The sequence below is a fragment of the Dipteris shenzhenensis genome, chromosome 13 (assembly GCF_047967505.1).
Source record: "Dipteris shenzhenensis isolate YYH24624 ecotype China chromosome 13, Dip_SZ_1.0, whole genome shotgun sequence".
Lineage (NCBI taxonomy): Eukaryota > Viridiplantae > Streptophyta > Polypodiopsida > Gleicheniales > Dipteridaceae > Dipteris > Dipteris shenzhenensis.
This window is the reverse complement of record NC_141608.1, coordinates 16,643,818-16,654,115: the sequence shown is the minus strand read 5'-3', so window position 1 is coordinate 16,654,115 and position 10,298 is coordinate 16,643,818. Positions and strand designations below refer to the sequence as shown.

General features: G+C 38.5%; 1 protein-coding gene across 1 annotated transcript; it reads right to left on the bottom strand.

Moving 5' to 3' along the window:
- Positions 1 to 2,387: 2,387 nt before the first annotated feature.
- LOC147895096 (uncharacterized) lies at positions 2,388 to 8,871 on the bottom strand. The gene is made up of 3 exons (XM_087383408.1): positions 8,845 to 8,871; positions 8,372 to 8,593; positions 2,388 to 2,591 (listed from the first exon to the last, which is right to left on the bottom strand). Exons 1-3 carry the CDS (start codon positions 8,869 to 8,871, stop codon positions 2,526 to 2,528), a joined length of 315 nt encoding a protein of 104 aa, XP_087239534.1. The 3' UTR covers positions 2,388 to 2,525.
- Positions 8,872 to 10,298: the final 1,427 nt, after the last annotated feature.

Genomic DNA, 10,298 nt, shown 5'->3' with positions numbered 1-10,298 from the left:
CCCCTTGTGCCATAGTCCCCCTCTTCATTCCCACCCCTCTTAATCCCTTTTCCCCACCCATGTTAATGCTTCTGCCCTCACATCCCCTATTTCTCTACAGCCCTCGAGCGTCGCCATGCCTAGCGTCAAGCCTTATGCCTCGATATCTTTTCTAGTCAATAGTACAAGTACTCGTGAGCACTGCCTTCAATTGGTTCTGTCAAAGGAAAACAATTGCCAAGATGAATGAATGATTAATTTGCAACACCTGTGATGGAAGCCCGTGTATTGGAAAGTTCGAATAATTTGCAAACTTAGAGAGAGAAAGAGAGATAGAGAGAGAGAGAGAGAGAGAGAGAGAGAGAGTTCTTAAAAAAAGGAAGTGTGTGTGAGTGAGTGTGTGTGAGAGAGAAAGAATCAAAATAGAAGGGGACCACGTGGCAACAAAGTGTGGGGGACACTTTTTTACAAAAAATGTAACTAGAGCGTTGCCTGGAAGGTAGTGCTAATAAAGAGGAGTAAAAGGAAAAACAAGGTTGGGGGATGGGGGTGTGGGGATAATAACATACTAAGACCCTATTCAACAAGCCTCAAGGGTGAGAAGAAAATTTCATCATGATTCACAATACTAAAATTTACAAATCCACTAGTTGAAGGTCATGATGAAGACAATGGATAGGTTCTCATGATTCACAAAAGGGGTAGGATAAATACTAATTGTTGAATAGATACCACCAATCATATACATCCACTTCTTTTCACTCGTGCTCATGATCATATCCCATGATTTGATATACTATTATCTTCCATGGTGTCAATTCAAGTGCATTCACAACGAATCCATCAATTAAATTGGTATCAGAGCTTTAGGTTCTAGATCTAGCCTAGCCTAGCATTAGATGCTTTCTCTAGCATAAACTACTAGTCTTCTCAAAGCTTCTTCATCATCTCCATTTTCCTCTTTCTTCCCCAAATTTTGTGAGAGCCTGTTCTCTACCTACAAGCAACCATTGTTCAAACCCTTTGAGCTGTAGACTCCTCGTGTATGGGTCACCTTCCAGCTGCAAGCAATTAGAGAGTTTCCTTCTGTACGCGCAACGCCAATACGAAGACTGCTCGCCGATCTATCGCATAATGCCGCCTCTATGCTTACCCATTTGCAAATTCCTCTGAGCTCATGCTGCACGACAGTACAGGCAAGCTGCTGATGAAATCTGAGCCCGTTTGGTCAAGAATGGGAGGAAAAATCGTGAAAAAACTAGTCGACTTTCTCAAGCTTGGCTATGGCGACCTGGCGCTCGATGGTATGCTAAGAACATAAGTTAAACTATTAAAAAACATAATTGTTTCAACCACCAGATTTGGAAAATCAACAAAGAACATCAATTAAACTATAACAAAGCACAACAGATTTGAAATAGATGGCTGTTTATTTCTGACAGACCGTGAATAATGCCATGAGACATATATCGCATGTCGATATGGCCCTTGCCCCTAAAGGGGAACCTCAAGGGCCATATTGACTTTGGCCCTATGGGATGAGGTCTATCAATGAGACTGCTGATGATAGAAAGGTGATTGTGTGGGAGCCCCTTATTCTTGCTGGGGCCTGGGGGCCAGCTGGTCCCCAACTGGGGGGTCCGAGGGGGGCCAACGGCCCCCCTGATGGGGGTTCGGGGGCAAGAGCCCCTAAGGCGATGGTATAGGGAATATTCCATGGATGACTAGTCGGTTCCACCGATTAGGTTGACTAGTCGGCTCCATTGACTAGGTCGACTAGTCGACTCCACCGACTATGTTGATCCAACTACTGCCCTTATAGCTATAAAGAGGCGACCTCCCTAGTCCATTGTATCAGATTAGTTCAGATCAGGTAAGATCTTCTAGCTAGTAGCTCTTCACCTAGTATCTATCTAGATCGCCATCTAAGCTCCACTGTGGGAGCGCACGGGTGGATGGAGCCATCATCTGTACTACATCAATATTGAAGGAAAAGTTTGTTCTCTTACAGAACAAATAAGTATTATTAAGTGTCAATAAGTGATTCCAAATAGAGTAGGGCTACCACTTCATACAATCTAAAATGTAGATAGATCTAGACATTCTTGACCTTTAAAACTATTCGATGACCAGTATAAGACACAATCTGGTATCATAATATCTAAACTTCACAAAAATCATTGCTCATTTAAATCAACATTAAACATACATTATTTTAAGAAAAATAAATATAATATATCTATCCAATGTCTGTGACACCAATTCTTGTACCCTTGAGGCATGGCACACTTTGCAACCTTTATGATAATCTAAGAAAACAAGCTCACCCTTGCAAAAAAAAGTTTGAATCCACATACACGTTCATATGCTAGACTTATATAATGCTACCAAACATGAATTTCATCTCCTCGAGTTGAAAGCCACCTTTTATCTCTATTTACAAATTTGATACACACTCTTTTCATATGTACAACTCAAAGTAGAATTTCAAGACTTCATTAAACAAGGAAAACCCAAAGTTGAACCAACTCTTGACACATCAATACTCAATGTCCCTCCCCACCTCCCTCTCCAAAGGTCTTATGTACCACGTTCTTGATTGCATCCATAGCCTGCCAATGAAAAATAATAATGTAAACTCATCCAAAACATGTAGAACTAATGCATAAAAATTTTAAAAATGCCTAATTTTTACAACCATAAGTTAATATTTGCATGCTCGAAGATATGAAAATTAATCAAAACCACCTTCAGATTTTTTCGAGGGTAGAAAGTATTAATTTGATAATTCATCTTTTGATACAATGAAATTCTTCACTTCAAGACCGTAAAGATAAATTTTATAAACTATTAAATATTTCCTCTCTCAATCTATTTTCCCCAATATTTTCTACCTGATTTTGAAAAATATAGATGATTACCTTGATTATTAAAGAAAAAATAATGACACCATAATGATTTAGAAAAAGTAGCAATGTAGAATCTATTCCCTCTTTCCCTCAATCCTCAATGATCCCTCAAGTTATATCATATAATGAAATTCAAATCAAGATAAAATAATGTGAGTATTGAAATAATACAATTTTTATCAAGAAATGCTTACCTTTTTTGGCAACACAGGTAACATTATAAATGCCATTTTTGTCTTTTTAGCTTAACTAGCTCTAGGAGATGGTATGGCTACCAAACCTTCTAAAAGTGTTCATGAGTTTTTATTTAAAGATGTGGATTTACAACCAAGAAGACGTTTCTCTCTAGCATGATGGAGGAGAATAACATAGAGGTATACTCCTATACATCACTGTAAAACAATGTTGGGGGATCCATTTGTTGAATATCTTAATAACTATAAATTGTTTTTTATGAGTTGTTACTCCAAACATATTAAACGCATACGCCCCTCAATAAATAAATTCAAAAAATAGATAATCACAAAATATCCTCATTTAAAATAGGGAAATATCATGACATTTGTCGTTTTTTATTCCAAAAGTCATTGGTCACCTAGCTTTTAAGTTTTCCTCAAGAAAATTAAAATCCATTAGAAGCTGAACTACAAGGAAACTATGCGTCCAAGAGTCATTTGGGCTCCACGTTGAACTTCTGTTGATCCTGTAAACTTACAAGCTCTTGCTTTGATGTAGACGTGCCTACATCACATTCGTGCTTAATACATGTGCTGTCCAAGCTAGCCGAGCGCAGATTCACGTCTCTATGTTAGGAAAATTCATTCTAATCCACATCTACTCCATGAGTAGATGCAGCAAATTCCCACACCAAGACTATACCAACTTCATTGTTCGTGACTGATTTTGAATTGTAAAACCTATACTAAATCTTCATAAAATCATTCAGCACAATGATTTCTTCAGTTGACCTATATGAAAGCCATGTCAGCTCTCTTTGTCGTTGTTTCCCCATATTTCTCGGATCCAGGTGTCCAACTCCAGATATGCTTTTTGCATCTATGCATACCCATGATGGCAAATGGCAATGCCATTTACCAACAAAAGGTGGTAATAGCCATATGCATAAGAGAATTCATGTAATCACCTTCGATGGTATACATCACTCTAGAGCCGTGCTTTCACTAGCATAAACTTGATAAGGTGACAGTCTCCTTTAGAAAGCTATGGTTCATAGAGGTGTGTCTAGAACCCCTGTGAACTAGGTATGAACTAAAGGGTAGCTAATTCCCTAATAATCTCTTATCCTAAATAAAATATGCCAACATTTTCTAGTGAAACTCTACCTATGCTAGTATTGAAAGCTATCAAGTACTTCTGTCATCTTAATAAATGATGATAAAGGAATTAGAAGAGTGGTGCATTCGTTACTTGGATCCATTATAGACTCTACTATTTTTTTTCCATTAGGATGAATATTTAAAAATTTAGACTCAAATAAAACCAAATTAATGCTCATTATCTTCTTACTAGTGCTATTTGAGCATTTTGTACTTAAGTCACTTTTGGTTCTAATTGATGGTCTAGTAAGTACAACCTGTTCATGTTGTGCCATTTAATAGAAATGAAAAAAGAGAGGATGTGGGAGCTTAGATACAGTAGGGGAATGTCGGGTGAGTGTGTGAGAGAAACACATAACAAGAGGGGAGCATGGGAGAAACACACACAACAAGATAAGTCATCCTATCCTTTGGATTCGTAGCATTTGGACAAATGGCCTACCTAGGATGCAAAGAGATCATAGGGTTATGTGAGATGAACCTCTATAGATGGATAACTTAAAATAATTCTTGGACAATGCCTATTTTATAGGAAGTGAAGCATGAGTCTACGAACTGTTGAGTGAAAATGCCTATTTCTTATCAACTTTAGGGTAAAGAGAAGCCCGAGCCTAAGAAGGTTGAGTCAAAATGCATGTTCCTTCAATAATGAAATTGAAGCATTAGTTAACTAAGGAAAAATATTAATCAAGCTCAATCTAAGAGGAGAGAACTTGACGAGGGTGAAAGACTATATTACTCAACTAGGTCATTCATGTGGAGTTTCATCTAGACTTGAAATGAGGATTTTAAACACCAAGCAAAGTGAACGGAAAGAAAATCAAGGGAGTGAAAAATGATTTTATGAAGGCTGAGTGAAAAATATGATGTTTTTAATCACATTTAGGGTAAATGGAATAATGAAATTGAAGCATCACTAAACTGAGGAACAAGATTATCATGTTCCATCTAACAGAAGAGAACTTGACGAGGGTTAAAGACTAGATTAAATCAACTAGTTCCTTCATTGAGAGTTTCATCTAGACTTGAAATGAGGATCTTTAACACCAAGAAAAAGAGAAGGAAAGAGAGTCAAGGGAGAGTATGCTCTCATTCTCCCTCATAATTTAAAAAAACGATTTATATGTAAAAAATGTTTGATGTACAAGTTATTTGATGTAAAAAAAGATAAATGACAGAAAAGGGTAAAATTCATAAGGCCATGGTACTATATAATTGTTTATGTTGGGTGTTGAAAACTACACATGATCCTCATACATATAATCTTGTATTACAATTATACCATCACAATTCACCTTAAATTTCAACAAAAATAAGTATGTGTAGAAAAAATTGAATTATTATTTGGCTCCACATAGATATAGAAATATATGATATAAAATTAACAGAATCATTGCCCAACTAAGGGGAATCCTCACACAAAATTCAATTCATAAGATAAACAAAATCCTTGAGTATGATCTAAGGAATTCAATTTTCTTGAATTATAGTACATGATTCTCCAAGTGGAGACATAAATAACCTTGAATAAGATGATCAAAATATTGCTTAAAGGTTTAGTAACCAAGTATCTCATGTACGATCATACGCTTTGCATGGACCGTACCCAGAGAGAATGTAGGAGTTGGAAGTGACTGCACATTAAAAACATTCATATATTTATATATATTGTGGGCCCACTTTATGAGTGTACATGGTTCAATGTAATAATATATTTCTTTAATCCCCTCGAGAATGTATATTCTTGTATATGCCATGTAGGCCACTAAAAGAGTTGTTTTGACAACACATTCCAAATATGAATATGATTTTCAAGTTCTCATAAAAAAATGGGATTGCTAAGTATTTTGTAGTCTTGACCACACGATATGCTAGGATTTTATTTTCAAAATTCATTTATATTGGTTCTCATTTCTACTAGATGGTACAAACACTGTTTGGGTATAAAAGTAGCATTGTCACCGTAAATGGATGTCCTTTGGCACCCTTTCTCATCTCCCAAGTTCTAATTTGCAATCATAAATATTGGCAAGAGGAGGAGTTACTCTCTAATATCATGATTCCTTCAAGAAAGAAGCAAGGTTTGCAGAAGCAGGACTTAATGTATGATATTAGGATTCCTTCAAGCAAGAAGCTGGACTTGCAATTATTTGTGGGATGCCTTCTCTTTCTTAGAGCCCAATTAATATAAGGTTGACTAGTATCACTTTAATTTTTCGCTCTATTTGTAATCTTTCTAAAGCCTTTTCTTTTTGGAGTTCGGGGTAACCCCGTTGGCTAGACGACTATAATTTCCTATTGTAGAATTTGGGTTGTATTTGTTGGCACCATCTAGGCTAGCGTTTTGGAGCTACTATTTCTTATCAAAGAAAGTATTTGAATGGATATTTATGAAAATTGAGGACAATTTGAGGCTTTCGAGATCCAAGGTTTTGAGATGGAATGCCATGATTTATATTGTTCTTCACGATAACCCAATTTATATCGCACTGACTTTTGATATTTTAGAAAATCTAATTAGAATAGCATAGCACTTGAATCTATAAACTTTTTCACTATTGAGCATGCTTTTACATCGCCTCTAAATGAGGGTGGTTTAACTATCATTAATCAAATTTCTCATAGTCTCTCAATTAAATGACCGCTTGAATGAATGTATTAAAATTTGGTTCACTGACAAACGATAAAGGCTACAAGACCCTCATAACATTAATCACTCTCCTATTTGCCCTTCCTCTTCTCTCTCTTCCAGTAACTAATACATTTTAAAATCTTGTGAATTGGGAGACCAATTTTTTTGAATTTTGTTGTTGAGGCCATTGGTAATAGATTGCCTTTCAACACTGTAGCTCTTGGAGGCTCTCCATTGATCATATGTACATGAGGCAACGTACCAAAGTGAACAAATTGAAGTCATCTTAGATTTATCAAATTAGTCCACCTATTTTAAACGTCACCCCTTGTCTCTTGAAGTTTCACATTTTCAATGCTTGAATGGTTCCTCAAAACCTTGGGTTTCTTGGGTTTGGATGCTAGCAACTCTTTTGAAGTACATATTCTTTTGGAAGGTTCCTCAAAACCTTTGTGTTTCTCACGTTTGGAAGGTTCCTCAAAACCATGGGTTTCTTAGGTTTGGATGCTAGCAACTCCTTTGAAGTACATGCTCTTTGTTTGGAAAGTATTCTTTCATTTCCTTCCTATTTAAGCCAAACTTTCCAAGTCTTTGAAAATAGATCTTTGTAAAGTGAAATTTGGAACAATGGCACATCAGATTTTAACTTTTAATCTTGTCTGCTTGCTAGGACGGTCTAATTAGCTATTCAGACAATATGTCTGTTTTGTAAATTTATGTTCATGGGCACTTCTTTCTCACTATATATACTTGAAGATATCTTTGTCATTTCTTCTTCCTTAGTTTTGGTTTGAAAAACCATCCATAGTCGAGTTATCATCTCTTTAGCTAAGTCATAATCATGCCTTTTTCTTGGTGACAAGGTTGTTTTTGGCACCTCAAGAGGGAGACCATACCTATTAGCCTCACCCTATGGGTGGGACGTTTCATTAGGCAGCAGCCTCACCTGACAAGCTCTTGTGAGCTTGGCTTAAGATGTCATTGCCTTAAAGTGGTTTTAGGACAATGCCCACTTCCTTTTAACCCCAAAACCCAAACCTAACAAAGAAATAAACCCTTAAGAATAGTGACATGTTGCCTTAGCTTGGTAGCTCCTATTGCTCTTGATGCGTCCTCAGCACTTGTAAGCTTGATCTAAGATCAAGCAAGAGTCCGTGCTAGCCTTGCTTTCTGGAAACTAAATTAACCGATTCTGCTATTGTTCTACCCAACTGCAGAACTCCACTCCAAAGTTGGATCCTAACCGTAGCATTGTCAGGTCGTGTATCGCAGGACGCAATAAGTAGCTTATAGTAACGAGTCCTTTTTACAACTTAAATCAGGCTAAAGCGTCCACGCAAGAATGCCAGAGTAACATTGCCGCTGATCGGGTGCAACAGCTAGGTGAGCACACACATGATACGAACGTCTTCAATCTTTCCCTTTCACGGCCACTAATACGCTCTATTAATTAATGACGTGCATAAAATCAAACTTTCGAACTGAACCCAATGCTGAAAGTATCGGGTGCTAACCTGCTTAAGAATAGTTTCGACCTGCTCCTTGGCATGAACTACCTTCTCCTGTGCAGCTTCAGTAGTTTGGGAAGCCTTCTCTTGCGCCGCTTGTGCCGTCTCGGATGCCTTCTCCTTAGTTGATTTTGCCGTCTCGGCCGCCTTCTGCTCAGTCTGTTCCATTGTCTCTTGAGTAGCCGAAGCAGCCTGCGAAGCCTTCTCTTTGGCGGCTTCGGTCATTCCCTGCAGAAAAAAACCGGTCCAGCCAATCAGTCTCAAACAAGAAGGGATCTAAGATCATAACTCATTCACATGGACAGATTGCGGAACTCACAGAAGCGTGAGATCCTCAAAACAAAGCGTGCGTAGTGCGATGAAACATAATCTAGAATTCTCAAATCATGTCATCCCGAATCGAGCAAGCAATCAGCATGGTGAGAAAGAAAACTCCAGTGATCAGGACGAGCAAATGAAAAACCATGCAAGAAGAGTACCTTCTCTTCAAGGTGGGCCTGAGCCATGATGGTGAAACTGTGGACGTAGCGAATGCAGCTAGCGAACGTCGAAACGAAAGGTAGTGCGAAAGAGAAGTTGAAGAGCGATTTAAAATTAGCAAGGGAATGGCGATGCGGGACGTGGTTGCATCATGGCTGCTCATGATGCTCCATGTGTGACTCCACGTAAACTTGCCTCTAATGGCTCGCTCTCTCTCTCTCTCTCTCTCTATGTTCACACACCAAAACCCGGCCGGCCCAAGCCTCAATTATCTGGCTTCTTGGGGGTAGGGCTGCATACACACCGCCATATCTTGGCAGTCTAGATCTTGACTACGTGGCAACCTCCCTCGGGTTCATTTAATTATTTCCTATATAGGAGAAATTATTCGTACTATTAACTTTATTCGTACGAATACTTTTTATTCGTATGAATATTGAAGGATGACATGGTGAATTGTGAAAACAACATGACGTGGCATCAAATTTTTGCTCGTTTTCTTTCCCCAAACGAATTATTCGTTCGAATTTCCCAAATTTTTCGAACCACGAATTCGAATTTTTCTACTTAGCTCAACCGAGGGAGCTTATAGGTCACATAGTTCAATCCATCCCAAACTATGTGCTTCACAATTTCATGGCTAGCTGGCAAGATAAGTAGTTCAAGATGTGCCTTGCCAAGTTTCCTGATAACACTATACATATGGCACCTTTGATAGAGGAGTTATAGATCTTATGGAGAGGAGTGCGGATCTTTGATTTTTCCACAGGTCCCAGACATACCAATGACATTTTGGTCAGGGGAATCTTGATGTGGACCATGCATGCAGACTACCCAGGATATGGAGAGTGCGCAAGTATGTGGTTGTGTCTTTACATGTATAATATAGGATTATGGTCTTATGACTCTCTTTCACGTGCATGTGTTATACCAACACATTCATGCATGCATGCAGGACTTGTTACAAGTGGGTACCATGCTTGTCCTGTTTGTGGATCGGGTTTGAAACTACTTGCACAACACTCCAAACATATGAGGAAAAATGTTTATGAAGGTCATGCTCGATACCTTCCGCTGAACCATCTCGCGCATGGAGGTCAGCTTGATCTACCACCACCATATTTGAAGGCAAGTGACTAGATTCAAGCTTGGAGGGCGAATGGAGAGGAGCCTCCTCGTGGTATGAAGAGGCTATCCATCTTTCACGAGCTTCCTTATTAGGGTCAGTTACAAATCAATCATCTCTTGGATCCCATGCATATCTTCAAGAATGTGGGGGCTACTATTTGGGAACACTTGGTTGGTTCCAAAGTCTCAAGAGGAATGCAAGAAGACTTGCGCACTATGAATAGGATGCCTCATTTGTGGTCCCAAGTGTGTGCTCGCAAAGTTGTCCTCCCGAAATTAACATGGATCCAAGAGAGAGGAGGCAGCTGTCAAGGCGAACATTGCC

Coding starts and splice junctions, on each gene's coding strand:
- LOC147895096 (XM_087383408.1), bottom strand. CDS start 8,871: ATGGCTCAGGCCCACCTTGAAGAGAAG. Junction 8,594..8,844: donor AGGCCCACCTTGAAGAGAAG/GTACTCTTCTTG, acceptor TTTTTTCTGCAG/GGAATGACCGAAGCCGCCAA. Junction 2,592..8,371: donor TCGAAACTATTCTTAAGCAG/GTTAGCACCCGA, acceptor TTTCATTGGCAG/GCTATGGATGCAATCAAGAA.